The sequence below is a fragment of the Peromyscus leucopus genome, chromosome 14 (assembly GCF_004664715.2).
Source record: "Peromyscus leucopus breed LL Stock chromosome 14, UCI_PerLeu_2.1, whole genome shotgun sequence".
Lineage (NCBI taxonomy): Eukaryota > Metazoa > Chordata > Mammalia > Rodentia > Cricetidae > Peromyscus > Peromyscus leucopus.
The window spans coordinates 9901030-9918033 of record NC_051075.1 but is presented as its reverse complement, the minus strand read 5'-3'; the positions used below and the strand labels follow the sequence as shown (position 1 = coordinate 9918033).

The following is a 17004-nucleotide window of genomic DNA, read 5'->3' as shown; positions in this document are numbered from 1 at the left end:
TTGCTTGATATGATTCTGACAGCTGCTTCCAGTCAGTTTAGAAGTGAAAATATTGTTAAATACACAAGAAGTCCTCAGTGATCAATGAAATCTGTGCAATAAAACATAGCATTCAGGCATATCAGATGATTTGTTTTTAAATAATAGTTGTTATTTAAATTACACGCTGAAGAAGCATGCAAAGTTTTTTTTTCTCTTTTAAATGCATAGATTTTAAGTGAGGAGTTTGTATTTTTTGTGTTGGGCCACATTTGGGGTAATCTGTGACTGGATACAATCCATAGATCAAATATCAGAATAATGTATGAAGTCACATAGGACATGGTATTATACTCACGTGGGGGAGGAGATCAGCTTTGCTTTTCTTGTTCTTATGCTTTTGAGACAAGGCTTTACTATGTGGCCCTGGCTGGCCTGGAACTCACTGTGTAGACCAGGCTATCCTCAAACTCAACAGAGACCTGCCTGTCTCTGTTTCCTGAGAGCTGAGATTAAAGGTTAACCACCACACACAGCTTTGTTTTTAACTTTTTATCTGGTATTAGTGTGTGTGTGTGTGTGTGTGTGTGTGTGTGATGTATATGAGGTCATGCATGTGCTGTGGCACGTGGGGGTCAGGGGACATTTTGTGGAGTGAGTTCTCGTCTTCGGCTTTGTGTGGCTTTCGGAGATCAAACTCAGGTTGTCAGGTTTCCACAGCAAGCACTCTACTTACTCAGCACCACACTGGCCCCAGGCTTCACTTTTCTCTAACTAGTGGTAAATCAAGGAGGTTCCTGGGCGTTGAGACTATATGGCTCACCATGTTAGGGCCTCTGTCTGGCATGTTTCCCTAAACATCAGGAAACCAAGAAGAACCAATTTCTCTGTTTAAGGTTAAACAAGTTCCATGATCGATGGACAATGAGAAATGGCAATAACCCAGGATGCCCCTGCGGCTCAGCACTCAGAAATGGGTTCTTTAATTATGTCTATCTGCTGCTTTAGTATCTCCTATCAGACAACAGAGGCCGTGGTTTGATCTTCTGTAGTTCATTTTGCAATACAATTACTGAGGCTTTCATTTCCAAGGTAGTCAGCAGCTGTGGGAAACCTTCCAACTATGAATATAGTGCATCCTTACCCTTTGTTCTTTACACAGGCATTTTTCAAGTGAACATAGCTGGAAGGAAATATACCCTGGAAGAGAAAACATGAAGGTTACGGTCGAGCTGTCTCCTAAGGTCAGTTGTTTATAAGCAGCTATGTCTGAAACAGTTAACAACCATGACAATATGAGGAACAGCAAAACACCAGCACACTCTATGGGTTAAAATGCAATGTGGCACAAATCGTTATTTTCTAATACCTATTCCAACTTCACACATTTAGAGATTTTCTAAATATAATTGAAAAAAAAATCAAATCTTACTCAGTAAATACATTCTTTTTCTTTCAGTTACTTATTTTTTGCAACAGATTCTTGCAGTGTAGCCTTGTCTAAACTGGAATTTATCCCACAGACCAGGCTGGCCTTAAACTTGTGGCAATCCTCCAGCTGGGCTTCCTCGATGCTGACTGGCGGCTATGGGTTGCTACTTTGCCCAGCTAAACAAGTATGTTCTTCATAAATAGAAAATAAAAAGCATTCAATACTTCTATATAAAAACTGTGGTTTAAAAGAAAAGAAAAAAATACCTATGATGTTGTTATCTGGCAATTGGTTTATGAGACATGGTCTGTCACTATAGGCCAACCAACAAGGAACTCTCACTATGTCGTCCAAGCTGTCCTCAAACTCAGCAATCTTTCTGCCTTAGCCTCCCATGTGCTGGGATTACAGACATGTAACATCAGACCAAGCTGAGAATTAACGTGACAATGAATAATTTTAGCTTACAGCAGAGCTCTGTGAGAGAACAGTTGCCTGCTTTACATGAGGCCATGGGTTTAATTCCTCGTATTACCAAACAACGAAACAAAATTTGGGCTGGTTAGATGGCTCAGTGTTGAGCTCAATTATATATATATATATATATATATATATATATATATATTTTCTACAGCAATGAATAGGAAGATATTGTTTGAAACTATTTTTTATAAGATTTATATTTATTTCAACATGACAGAATTAACAAATAAAACAACCTTAAAAAAGAAAAGTTAAAATCAAAATTTATGACATGGGACAGAAGTGACAGAGAAATCATAATTTTTTCAGAAATGTGTGCTAGATGAATAATTAAATATCAAAGCTACATTTGCATGTGCCCTGAAGATGTCCAAAAATAAAAAATAAAAACTTTAAATGAGGGCTAAAGTATCAAGAAATTAAATTTATATGCTCATTTATCCCTTAGGCTTTCCTTGGGACTAATCTAAAATAATGAAATGAAGTAATTAAACACAGTTGGATGTTCTTGCAAAAGCTATGTTTAAGCAAAGAGACAGGCGAAGGAATTTAGATTGTATTTTGAAAATGAGAAATGATACAATTTCTCATCCACAATTTTAACAAAGCTCAAGTTAAACCAAAAACATGAACGATCTATATGAATATGCTAGAGGCTCCACAAGATGGGCATTTGCTGTGATGCCTGACAACCTGAGTTCGATCCCTGGGAAGAGCATGGTAAGGAGAGAACCACCTATGTGCCTTGTATGTGGGCATGTGCACACACACACACCAATAAAGTAAATGAAGTAGGAGACTATGAAAACATTCAAAAGCTGTAGATGATTAGAATAAAGCATATAGTAAAAATTACTATAAAAAGTCACAAACTATCCAAATGAAAGATAAAATGAAAGTCACACTACACCTAAGAGTCTAATATAAATATAGATAATGACTCTAAGGAACTTCCTGGAATAACAAGATGAGCACTTACAAGTACTGTGTTTCTGGTTCAGGCCCCATCACCCAAGGAACCCTTAACAAGACACTAAAACACACTTGTTCTTTCCACGCCAGTGAATTACAAACAATACCACAGGAAGTTTAAAGATTAAATATTACCATTCAATATTTCTTTTGGAATATATTTCCCCTGCCTGTATTTTAATTTACCTCTGTGGGAAACTAACACTTCAAAAAGATTTTGTTTATATCTAATGAGCTTAAGCACTTCCCAGTAAAATTTTTAAGGGCTATAGAGAATTATGACTTCAGGATCTTACCTTAACTTTAATCCCAGTTCAAAGGAATTCCCAAAATTATGAAAATCTGTATTATCATTTTTGGAGCCTGATTAAGAGCCCAACTTTAATTTCAATTGTATAGCCAAATAATTTAAATGGTCATCTTCAATAAAAAAAAAAATCCTATAATTACAGTTAGACAGAGCAGTTTTTACCTTGATATTTGGGTTTTTTAAGGCAAATCCTCTGTACCAGCCTGTGAAGAAATAATCATTATTACATTTTTAATACATAAACCATGATAACATTTAAAGAAATAAATGATATATTCTTTGATGTTAGAATTTTAATCTTCATATGACTATGCTATGCATAAATACAGTGGTTCTAGGATTAAGTTAGGTAACATATCAATTGACCCCAAGTTTAATCATTTCATTAATACACTACTTAACTAAAATTGTACCAGAAATTTGGATAAATGGAAATAAAGGCTTGGATCAAAGCACTAGACTTAGATAAAGAAGCTGACTGTAATTTACTAGCTAGTTTTTATTGTTGTTTCTGTTTTATTTTTTGCAATAGGGTCTATGCAGCCTAAGATGTCTTGAACTCAGACTCTTCTATTCTTAGCCTCCAGGTTTGTGCCACCAAGCCTAGCCTACTCTTTAATTTGGGGGACATCACTTTACCTCTCAGAGTATCACTTCTCCCTATTTTATTAAGGGCCACACCATGTCTAAGGGAAATGCAAGAGTCTACACAAGATTTAAGGCCAAAAAAAAAAAAAAAAAAAAAAAAAAAAAAAAAAAAAAAAAAAGATTTAAGGCCACTCTAAATTCCCAAGGTTTGATTCCCAAGTAACAGTGCCTGGTCAGCAGTAATGTATACATACATAAGCCCACCACCTCTAACAGTGCCTGGCCAGCCGTGATGTAACAGATGTGTGCATACACAAGTCTACCTACCATCTGTATCAGTGCCTGGCCAGCAATGATATAACAGATGTGTATATATACTATATCAGCCCCATGTCCTAAGAGCTGTTACCAAAATGAGCTTATATACTTACATCACTGTAATATTTGATCAATGTAATATGCCACAGTGTCTATTGTGCTTAAGTTTTGAATAACCTAGAAACAGTCTTATAGTACTATTCTTGAGGAAGGCATCTCTTTTTTGTCGGTGTAAACAATGTAGTATATTTTTTTATAAGTGCAGATGCTATTTTTCTTATTGATAGGAAATTATTTGCTATGTAGAAATGTTTTATCTAATTTAACTTTTTTGGATAGTCGAATTTTTGAAAGAAAATGTTTTGGTTCCTCACAATGTTTTCTTAGAAAGATATAAAATTAAAAAAAAAGAATTATGTCTAATGTCTTAACAGCTGCTCAAGCAAGGAAGCCTGATCTTGAAGTCAGAATGTCTACATCACAGAGTTTATTAATGTCTCATAACAGATCCAAGATATGTATTGATTTGTAACAATTATTCTAACAGAATCAAAAACCTTGACTATTTCAGAAATGTCAGAAAGTTCTTTTAATAATTATATTATAAGGGAAAAGGCTTGATTACTACATCCCATTAAATACCCTGTTTCTATGCACCAATTTAAGAAGCATTTTATATTTATATACTAAGGAGAAACAGACAGAATGCATTCAGTAATGACACAGGAAACCTTATTATATTTTTGGATTTTTCTATTACAGTGGACAGAATAAATACTTATCAATAGCATTTAAAGCCAGATTCCAGCCAAATGTAGTAGTTTCATTTGTCTAAACACAATTTAATGCCTGATGAAACTTTGCAAGATAGAGCATAATCATATAATAAATCCTGGGAAGGAAATGGGTATTCTTTTATATATTCATGACATTCTAAAATCTAGTCATTTTGTTAACAAGAAATGTAGACAGTTCATCTGAGATCATTTCAGGGACTAGACTTCCAGGGTAGATCCTAGAACAAGAATGGAGACATCTACGAACGGATCAGGTATTTTTAGTGAGTTACCTGCTACACAAATTAATAATAACGCACAGACTCATACAGTGTAGTCTACTAACGTTTCAAATTCATTGATACTCTTAGCCTGTATTTGGAGAAGAGAGAGACTACAAGGCTAGTGTGGAGCTGGCCAGCTCGCCTGCATTTCGTGCTCCTCAACTTCAAGTGCCCCATCTTTTGAGCCTTAGCCTCAGGTGCACCAGGGTTACAGGAAAACCTTCGAGGCTGAGGGTTAGTCATGAACTCCTACTGACAGCATGTTCCAGTGATTTCTACATCTCATGTAAGGACTAAAAGGGGACAATAAATTAGGAAAACGTACAACCAACTTAAGAATAATAAAGAATTCCTTTCCCACCATCGCACATTAAATATGAAAGGAACAAGTTCTGTCAAAAGTAGTTTGCTGTGACTGTGGGGAACGGTTCTGAAATGAACAGACACGTTTTGAAGTGTCGGGCAGAGTTGTGGGATAAGAAGCTCTTCATCCACCTTCAAGCCGTACGCACGAGGCCACTCACCATCACACTTCTCCAGGATCTGAACAGTATCTCCAATTTCCAATGACAAGCCAAATGGGATGGTGCCGCGAAAACTGGCAATGACTGTAAGAAATGATATAGAAAACAAGGCAATTATGTTAATTCGAGGCAGCTATATGGCTACAGTTAAACATTATTGCATAGGAAAATGAATGTGAGCCTGCTGTCCTTTTCCTTTTATATATTTAAAAAGAAAATCATTAAGCTCATATATTTTGCCAACGTCTTGGTCAAATAAACACTATGAATATACTTGGAAACTATGTGGAATACTCCACAGGTAGTATATAAAATACCAAGACCACTGCCAGCAACATGCAAAGGTAATGACATTGCTTATGGGTCCTTGAGGGACCGTGCGCCTCAAGCCCCACTGGGTCCACTCGGCCCTCCAGGTGCCTGGCTGTGGCAATTAATAAACAGACATTACTAATAGATGAAGAACACATCTCGTACTCAGTACTAAGATTGGTTTGCCTGTATTTTACGTGGTTAGATACTTTCCCTGAGATGGTAAGCTACAAAAGAGAAGGGCTTGTGTCCATTTGCTCATTCTCATCCCTAGAGCCACGCCGAGTTCATGGCATGCCAGCAGTCTCTCTTGCAGTGAAGTCAATGTTGACATTTTATTTCACAATGACTCAGCTAAACACTCAGCCATAATCCCCATACACCTTAGCACTCTCAACATTGATTGATTGATGCTTTTGAGAAGCTGGTTTCAGAAACACTGTTGTGCAGAGTAAGGCAGACTAGGATGTACCCCCTACTGGAAGATATGCATCTAGATGAGTCATCAGGGCTTCTCTAGGAATGACAGTGATGTAGAAAGAAAGGAAACAAATCAAAACACACAGAGAAAAGGTCATCATCCCTCACCCACCCTCCTACCCCCCCACCCACAAAAAAACACACACTCTCAAGCCAACTTGCAATTTATGTCAGGTTGAAAAGATTTTTAAAAGGTGAAAGTTTTAATCTTATTTATAATTTTGTTTCAGGTAATGAGGTTCAGATATAGCCCTAATCACCAAACCAAGTTTCTGTTACTTTGGGAAATATCTTTGAAAAGCTTGAAGAAACACATGAATCTGTCAAAAAAAAAAAAAAATCAAAACACACCAATAAGTTAATGGGCTTTTAGAGATGTCTCAAGCCCTTTTATAATCTCAAAACAAAATAAACACTAGAAATCAAAATACAGGACAGAAAACATAACCCAAAGTGCCACAAGAAAGATGAAAATAACAACATGGGGACAAATTTAGAACATTTTATAACTGTAGACAAACACTAGTTTATGATGTCATTTTCTAACTATAACAATAAATACCATATGACCTCATGTTAATGTTCAAGAAAACATTTGCTTTTGGAAATCGAGAGTTCATGTACCTTGAAAGATGACTTCATATAACTTACAGATACTTTTTATGAGACTGACCACTGAATATCCAGTAGATTAATTCGTACAGAACTCCTGAACAAACCTGTACCTGGTTAGACTTTCTGCCCTTCCTAGGTTAACCATATTCCTCAGGGAAGCCCTCAGTGACTTGCGTCCTCACATCCCACCTTGCATACACGATAGCACCAGGACAAGTCGGTCTCGTCATTTATGTTTTCAAGTATTCAGACAACACATTCTGAAAAGCTGCATGAATTTGAGGCTGTGTTGGGTTGAGCTCCTAATTGTTTCTCAGTTCAAACAGGCTGAGCTTAGCATGAAAGAGATCATGACTATAAAATGCTTTGCTCTGAAACAGTCATGTTGTTTCATTGTTGATTTTTTATTTTATTGATTTATTCGTTTTTTTTTTCGAGACAGGGTTTCTCTGTGTAGCTTTGGAGCCTTTCCTAAAACTCGCTTTGTAGACCAGGCTGGCCTCGAACTCACAGAGATCCATCTGCTTGCCTCTGCCTCCTTTAATCCTCTGCTGGGATTAAGGGTGTGCACCACCACCGCCTGGCTTCATTGTTCATATTTTAAAAGTACTCAAATTTCCAAGAATCAACTTCTGTTACGTGTGAAAATTCATTCTCTCAAAGAATCTATTTAAACTGGTTTTCTGGGTTATAACTACATTACCACACTTTTTATCTAATCTATAGGAATGAATCGCCCCCTCCCCCATCACAGTTCCCTGGAAACTACAAGGCAGTTAAATCTTATCCTGACTGGCTTTCTTTTTCATTGGAACAACATGGCATCAATTCCTTCATCTGAGTTCCTAGAGCACACTGACTACATGAATGTCTCAGCCATAAATGGAGTATGAATAAACAGATGGAATCCATGGACTGAAGAAAGAATGAAACCACTGAGAGATGTTTCTGCTGTGGGATGGTCTGTATGTCAAATGCTCTGATTGGTCAATAAATAAAACACTGATTGTCCAGTGGCCAGGGAGGAAGTATAGGCGGGACTAACAGAGAGGAGAATTGAGAGAACAAGAAGGTGGGAGGAGACACTGCCAGCCGCCACCATGAAAAGCAGCATGTGAAGATGCCGGTAAACCACGAGCCACATGGCAAGGTATAGATTTATGGAAATGGATTAATTTAAGCTCTAAAAACAGTTAGCAAGAAGCCTGCCACGGCCATACAGTTTTTAAGCAATATAAGTCTCTGTGTGTTTACTTGGTTGGGTCTAAGCAGCTGTGGGACTGGTGGGTGACAGAGATTTGTCCTGACTGTGGGCCAGGCAGGACCAGAAAAACTCTAGCCACATGTTTCTAATGGGCTCACACAACTTCAGAGACACCTGCCATAGCAGCTAACCAGTAAGTAGTCAAGTATAGACTATATTGAAGAAGAACACTTTCAGGAGATAGCTTGAGGCATGGCGTTGACCTTGCATTATGAAATGGCCAGCCACTTTCAATTTCTGAATACACATTGCTGAACACTAATCAATGTTTTCACTTAGGCTTCAGATTATGAAAGAGAATGCCGAAAGAATAAACCAAAGGCAAACAAGCGATGATTTGAAAACATGACTATTTCACACTTGTTGTCAGAAGCGCATACTATATTACAAAGTAGCAAAGCTCCAAAGGAGATACCCATTTATTAAGGCTCTGCTTGCATTTCCGTAGGATAGTCCTAAAACATGTATTTTTACATTTTGCTTTGGCAAAAAACTTTCAACTAATGTGCACGAACTTTCTCCAAGTGTTGTTGAAAGAAACAAGTCTGTAGTTGAAAAGTAACTTTGTCAGCAGATATTGTACAGTAGCTACGTCTTTATATAAAACTATTCTCATTGTATGCTACTTAGAGGCCGTTTTCCCCCCAATTACATTGAAATTTACTAAACATGATGATACAATGCATTGGCCCCTTTATTTTACTTATTTGTTTATCTTCTTATGAACTTAACAGCTACAGAATAATTCACAAAGGGCTTGGGGAGCTAGAAATTCAAAGGTTCAGAACTACTGTTCCAGTACTGAGAATACAGTTTGAGATTCACTGTATGGATGGCATTTATTTTCCTCATTTAGAATGTCCAAACATAAAAATCCTTAAGCTTTCCTTTACAGTAAAATAATGAAATAAGGTAATTAATTATTTAGAATAATAAATATGTGCATAAACCTCATTTATATCCATGTCCTTAAAATATATATGAAAGGCCAAAGCACCAAATACAAAATGTCAGTGTCCTGACAAAAATGTCTCAACCATCATCATATTGTCACAAACACTGTGTTTCCTTTACATAATGACATTAGGCCAGTGCAGACTAGCATTTTATTAAGATCTAAATATCTGTAAGAAATATTCTCAAATACAACTACTAAATATTTTCTAAGTCAGAGGCAAAGAAAAGTTAAATAGTGCTATGCAATAAGGACTCATGCTCAGGTTCAACACCATTTGCTTACGTAGAGAACAAAAAATATTTCAAGCTTTTAAGATGGGTGCAGAGAAATTCAATCTCAGAGTTCTAGGACTTTTAAAAACCCAAACTCAAAACACACTATTCAAAAGTTCTATAAGTCAACCATGTAGCTGCAAATTGCAGATGATAGCACATTATTCACCAGCACTGTCAGAGTAGTATTTACAATGACTCCAGGTGCCACAATTCAATTCAAGCCCCACAAATGCTGGTCCTTGCCCTTTACAAGCTGACAGTGTGAGATGAACAGAACATGGAGCAAGAAAGCATAATGAAAATGCTTTGTCCCTGGAGACACAAAGAAAGGATCTCATCTAAGACAGGATTCTGGCTTCATCTTCCTGGTCAAAAGATCTGCAGCTCAACAAGTTGTGGTCTGAAAGGTCACTTAGGAACTGATTACTTGCAACACAGAACACGGTGCTCCTAGTCTCAGGATCTGATGTCATTTCACATTCGATTTAGTACCAAAATGCAACTCATGCTGTTTTGTTTCTCAACAAAACAGACACATGCCTGTTGTGGAATATTTGTTTAACTCTGTAAAGATGTGTTGTATCTGTTTAATTATGTAAAGATGTGTTCCTGTTTCACCTGGCCTGCCAATAGCGAGGGAAGAGGTATATAGGCAGGATTCCCATGCAGGGAGAGTAAGGAGGAGGAGGAGGAGGAGGAGGAATTTAGCTTAGGGGGAATAAAGAAAAAGAGACACTAGGAGATGCCAGGGGCCAGACAGACAGATGCAGAAGAAGCAGGAGTGTAGGACACAGAGTGAAAGTAAGGAAAAAAGCCACAAGACAAAATGTAGATGAATAGAAACAGATTAAATTAAGTTAAAAGAAGCAGTGAGACAAGCCTAAGCTACAGCCGAGCATATAAGAATCTGTGTCTTTATTTGGAAGCTGGTTGGCAGCTAAAAGAAAATTCCAACTACATGTGCCCTCAAAATAACCAACATTAAACAAGGAGCTCTTTAAAATCTTCAATGCTGGCTCAGAATCATTGCAGTGCCAGCCAGCAGACAGGGTGAGGCAGGCGCTGGCTTGGAGGATCTATAGATATTAGTACTCCGCACAGCACACTCAACATTGGCCTTTTCCCTCACTGAACGTCGTCTGCCTCTGTTGTGAATTTATCTGCCTGTAGGTTTCTTATCTCATATGGGGATCCTAAGGGGGCAGCCCAGAGGGGAGACAGGGGTAGAATTCTTGAGGAACTTAGATAGGAACAGGGAGGGGTAGGGAAACAGAAGAAAGGGAGAAATGCATGAAGAGGACCAGAATTCCTTCCTTCCTTCCTGTGAATGGTGAGCTGTGAAAAAAAAGGAAGAGGCGTCACCTCCTCTGCACATCCATGAGTGCCCTGGAGGAAACCTGTGTGGAGGGGAGTAGTCGTCTCATCAAATGTGCTCCTGTGTCTCTAAGTTTCTGGGGCAAGACCTGCTAGACAACAGAATGGGAGTCAGTGGAGCTGTGTATTGGCACCTCTCCTGTGGAAGGGCAGGGCAGAATTGTTCTTCCACTTTATTCTATTTTTTTTTTCCTCTCCAAGATGAAATTAGAAGCGCAGCTGTCCTGGCTGGCCTGAATTGTCCACTTAACACTGCCTAGAGTCATCTGAGAGGAACTACCGATGTCAGAGTAGTCAGTGGGCCTATCTGTGGGGGATTATCTTGATTATTAATTGATCCAGGAAGGGTCAGTCCTGGGTGGGTGGCACAATCCTCGGCAAGTGGTTCTGGGCTGTGTAAGAAAGCTAGCCAAGTAGGAGCCTGAGAGCAAGCACACATCGTTCCTTAACTCTAGGATTCTGTTGGGAGTTTCTGCCCTGACTTCTCTCAGGGATGGACTGTAACCGGATGTGTAAGATCAAAACAAAACAAAACAAAACAAAACAAAAACCTTTTCTCTCCGTGAGTGCTTTTGGTCAGTGTTTTATCTCGGCAACAGCCTGAAACTAAAACAGATGTCATTACTAACTTGAAGGGACGTGCAGCTAGCTGGCTGTCAGAGTGACAGTGTGACCATGGTGGTACATGGTCTACAGAGGTGTACATGTACATAGAGGTGGAGTGTTATGTTGTGGACACTTTTGATGCTTAAATGAATGCAGGAACAATGGATAAATGCTGTGTTCTAACTTTCATCCTCAGGCCTGGCCCGTGTTTGCAGCTACCTTCTTTACGCCATCGGGATTCACTGGGATCTGTACATCTTGCAGGGAGGCCTGAGAAATACACACATGCATATATTGTCAAATACGATCCCCAGTATCCAAGGTCAACCTTTGGAGACGTTTCATACAACTCTATTCCAAGTTCGGTGACCTTGAAACAACAGAAATGGACTAAATAATGCTCATTTCTGACATCTCACAAGAATCTCATGGTCTTCAGGCTGTTATGAGGCTAATTCTACCACGGATTTCAGTCTCTCCTGTTTGTGTTGCCAGGTTCAGAAAACCAAACAATGGAAAGGACGGCTTTGGGCACTGTGATGACCACTAGGAAGATCTAGCAAGGCATGGGAGTCTCTTATGGCAGGGTTACTGAGGCACATGGTAACTGGCTGCCAGCCCCTTCTAGGACAGCCTCACGTGAAGGCAGATGCTTCCCTCAAGTTAGATGTCCTAGACACAGCAGCTGCCTGCCAATGGCAGATCTTTGTACTATAAAGTCACAACTCTGAAGGGCCATCTAAGCTCAGGTGGTAGACTGTCACTGGGTCAGCACAGCAGTTCATCTCTCTCAGCACAGGCTGCTTGCTTCCTTCCCTCTTCCACAGGGTGAACCCTAAGAACCCCTTGTGATAAATAACACAGATGGGCCAGCTTAAGTGTTCATTCTGCCTTGATTTCAGAGACTGGAGAAAAAGAATCAGAAACAGGAAAAGAGGGTCCTGAAGTAACAATTATCAGTTTAGTTAGAATGACTAAAATTTGCTGACACTGTCATGTGGTAAGAAATGAATTCTCTGTGTTCCCCACAGGGTTCTAGCACAGTTACCATGGTTTTCACGCTACAGATGCAAGGGCAGTCTCCTGTGTAGCTCCAGAACAAGTTAAGGTCACAACAGAAACTTTAATTTCTATAGCTACCAATTGGTACTTGTAGAAAGAACTCAAAATGACCAAAAATAAATAAATAAATAAATAAATAAATAAATTACATTTTGGGCCCATAGCCAGCCATGCAGGGCATCTCAGAAGAGAGTTTTAATAATCATCTAAAAGCATCCTAACACACTAGAAAGGGGCAAGATTTTAAACGAGAGCAGGAGACCTGGACTAAATGCCACTACTTAGGAACCACGGCGTCCTCAACGCCACCGCTGCTTCTTCATGCCGCCACCTGCTCATCTATCATCAGAGAGATGCCCCGAGAGTCCAGCAGACTCAGGAGAACTCGACTTGGAAGCCTGGAAGTATATGTTGTGAGTTCCTCCCCCCCACCCCCAATAGAATTGTTAGCTAGAAATTTGGAAACTGGATCTGAATCCAAATGCCAAAATCAGGCTTCTACTTAACAGAGGCTAATTGTAGTGGGTAGCCATTCCAGCTTTGATCTGGAAGTTCCAACCCACATTGAGGCTTCGGTAACTGTCACACCTACAAGGCGGGGCTAAGAGAGGACCCTGAAGACCTGAGATCCGGATGTGCCACCTCTCTTGGTTCCCGGACTGTGGATTCCAGAGAATACTGCCGGACTGCGCTATGTCTTTCCCAGACCCTGAGACCTACCTATCCCTTCATTTGTAAGTTATGCCACTAAATAAACCTCCCTTTTAACTACGTGGAGTGGCCTTAATAATTTCATTAATAGCTAATAAAAAATTTTCTTTCTTGGTATTTTAGATTCTTGGGAATAATTATCAGCAAGTTTTATTTAGATGCTGATTTTAGCCAGTTGACAGGTAAAATAGATTGAAAAGTAAAAAACAAAAACAACAACAACAACAACCACAAAAAAACAAACCTTGTCTCAGGAGTGTGCTTTGGAAAATAATGAGTTAAAAGACATTTTCCTGGGCTGGAGAGATGGCTCAGAGGTTAAGAGCACTGGTTGCTCTTCCAGAGGTCCTGAGTTCAATTCCCAGCAACCACATGGTGGCTCACAACCATCTGTAATAAGATCTGGTGCCCTCTTCCGGTGTGCAGGCATACATGCAGGCAGAACACTGTATACATAAATAAGTAAATCATTAAAAAAAAAGACATTTTCCTAACTCTAAGATAGAGACACGTCCAAGCATTGGGCTTTCCACATTCATCCCATGGCAACAGTGTATTATTTGTCTAGTGCACAAGAAAGCCTTCACGACACAAAGCAGATGGAAGTTACAGAAAATGATAATTGTTTTTCACATCGTTCAGGTGAAACTTTTATTAGTAAATAAGATATCATTTTCCCATTAAGTGTATTAAGCCCAATACCAAGTATTGGCAAATACACATAAGAGAGAGAGAGAGAGAGAGAGAGAGAGAGAGAGAGAGAGAGAGAGAGAGAAGTCAAGCAAGCAGGAAACTGCTGTCTTTCTCCAGGGTTAGATGGTGAATATTTAGCGAATATTATATAGAAGAACTCCTTGAAATACAGAATCAATCCACTCCCTTGGCTTCATTTTAAGTTTTTGATTTGATTTTGCTACAATGAAGGGGGGGGGGGAAGAACCATTATATGCTTTCATGTCCCCCTTTTTGTGGTTTCTGTCCTCAAGTACTAGACACACTCAAAGAAACGATGCATACAGCACAGAGTGCCAGCTTTCCTGGGGCACAAGCAGAGGCATAGCGCCCCACCTGTCATTAATCACCCCAAGGAGTTCTCCTGGAGTTTGATGGGCCTCACCTCAGGCCCAAACAGATTCTCAGCACTGATGAAGAATGCCACAACTGGCCATTTTATAAAGCAGGATTGGTGGGTTTACTAAAGATGTTTTAATACGGGCTTAAATGTGATCACTAGGAGAAAAAGAAACATTCAGTACTCCTTTTGAGTACTAGCTCCTTAAGGGAGAGTGCAGCTCATTGTTTTATTTTTATTTACAATATTTACAATACCCATATATAGAATTTGGGTGGAGTTGTAAGGAGCTGCCTTCGTGCTGGGTAGTTCCAGAGGGGCATCAGACAAGGTTGGAACTGATGAAGTCTGGAAAGTAGGCTTTCTTTTTTTGTCATAAGCAGCTTTGTTTAAGATGTTCAGGTAATGTCTCTGGGAAAGGAGCAAATTGCTGTTTTAACGTATTTGTATATAAAAAGAATACTAATTCTGTCAGTGATCTTGATAGCAAATGCATCAACTATGCTGGGACTCTTGCTTCTCGGAGGGTGAGAGGTTTCAGTCAAAATCGGGCCCCTTTCCCTGCCAAGTTCCTGTAAGTTCCCCCATCTTTTGATCCTGCCTCAGGAGCACTTAAGTGTCCATGTGACTGTAACCCTACCCTGCACACAGACCTGACTCAAATGCAGAGTGCACAGTCCTTGCTCCTCCTTGTGCTCCTTAGCCTAACATACAGACCTATCTCATCTAGAGCAGCCATTATCCCCATCACACAAGCAGGCACTCACTTTTCCGATTTGCCTCCATAGACAGTTTTCTCCCCCGTTGGAATTGTGGCTCCCATTCCCAATGCTGACTTCTCAGGAGGACAGCATGGATGTGACATTGCACATTACATAAGCCACATTAATATTCCATCTGAAGACATGGAACCCTGAGTTCCCAGCATTACTCTAGCTCCTGTGCTGAGGAGCTGCACAGCATGCCAAAGGAGGAAAGAGGAACCATGCATGCCCTGCCTTCTCTCGGCACCTGGCCCCTGTCTGTGTGCTCTTTCCAAAGGATCCCTCTGCACACGACTTTCCAGCAGTCACACATAGCTGCTTCCCAGCTCTTCACAAGCGCTATTGCTTCTCTCACTTGGGATTCAGGCTTCCAAATCAACCAGGGCATCCTCCTGAAGGAGCCCCCTCCCCCCATCACACTACTCTCACTTGTGCCCCTCCAGCACTTACTATGCACTACAGTCTAAGTTTGGGGCTCTTTCATGCTCCCAACACCAAGCACAATGCCTGACACCCAGTGGGTCTTCAATAAATGTCAGATATAGAAAGGATAAAAGTACCAAGTCTTGCAGTTCCGTCATGTTCTCAAATCAACAAGAATGGTCTCAGGCCTTAGGACTCAATGGAGAGGCTAACATTCTGTTGTAGAATATTATTTTAAGGTATGGTTACATTTACTTATGCTCTGGAACATTTGTTCAAGGATGCAAAGATGTGTTGCATTCCTTTATGTTGCATTTGTTTAACTGTGAAGCTGTGTTACTGTGCCTGTCTAAAACACCTGATTGGTCTAATAAAAAGCTGAACAGCCAATAGCTGGACAGGAAGTGGGCTGGCAGGCAGAGAGAATAAATATGGAAGGAGAAAAAGAGGAAGAGAAGAAAGAGCGAGAGAACTAAGGGAGGAGGACCTCAGGGGCCAGCTACCCAGCCACCCAGCTACGCAGTCAGACACAAAGTATGAAGGAAAGAAAAGTATTGCAGAAACAGAGAAGGATAAAAGCCCAGAGGCAAAAGATAGACAGGGATAATTTAAGTTAAGAAAAACTGTCTAAGCGGGGCAGTTGTGGTGCACACCTTTGATCCCAGCACTCGGGAGGCAGAGCCAGGCGGATCTCTGTGAGTTCAAGGCCAGTCTGGTCTACAGAGTGAGTTCCAGGACAGGTACCAAAACTACACAGAGAAACCCTGTCTTGAAAAAGAAAAGAAAAGAAAAGCTGGCTAGAAACAAGGCAAGCTGAGGCAGAACATTTATATCAAGAAAAAGCCTCCATGTGTGGTTTATTTGTGAACTGGGTGGTGGGTCACCAAAAGACCAAAGACCAAAGAGCAAAAACAAGCACCAACAACCCTCTGCACTTGATCTGTCAAGTCTGTAAGTCATGAGAAAGAAGTTTCCTACCTCATTTGTGTCCGACAAACGGTAGCTAGGAGAAGCACCTCTCTTTCGCTGCTTGGATTTTTGTCATTTAATGTGGTCTTTCCCTTGCTCATTTAAACTATTGTCAAGAAAGCAGTTCGTCATTTCTCGTATCTGTGGGAGTCTTGTTCCCCCAAACTCAATGTATTTCAGGGCTGGAAGCAGTACTTTATCAAGGAGGCCACAGAGAAAAGAGGAACAATTAGTTGTTCAGTATGTCCTTCCAAGTACCTGGGAGCCGGGATCCAGCCCAGCAAATAGCATCACCAAGTGTGACTTCTCTATCGGAAAGCATCCTCAAGCCATGGTTCCCACAAGTGCTGAGATCTGTTAGATGTGGTTACTGTTACTAACAAACTAATCACCATTTATATATAGTTCTTCCCTTGCAAAGACCAGGTATCCCCTGGGGACTCACTATGAGAA

The 17004-nt window shown here is 40.0% G+C and overlaps 1 protein-coding gene across 4 annotated transcripts in view; it reads right to left on the bottom strand.

Annotated features, from left to right (window-relative positions):
• The window catches only part of Dock4 (dedicator of cytokinesis 4), a 409351-nt gene that overhangs the window by 227499 nt on the left and 164848 nt on the right, over positions 1-17004 (bottom strand). For all 4 annotated transcript variants that reach the window (XM_028872268.2, XM_028872271.2, XM_028872270.2 and 1 more), the window contains exons 2-4: positions 5667-5750; positions 3339-3379; positions 1124-1179 (exon numbers count right to left, since the gene is read on the bottom strand). In XM_028872268.2, the coding sequence (XP_028728101.1) occupies positions 1124-1179; positions 3339-3379; positions 5667-5750 (181 nt within the window). The remainder of the gene's footprint in view (positions 1-1123; positions 1180-3338; positions 3380-5666; positions 5751-17004) is intronic.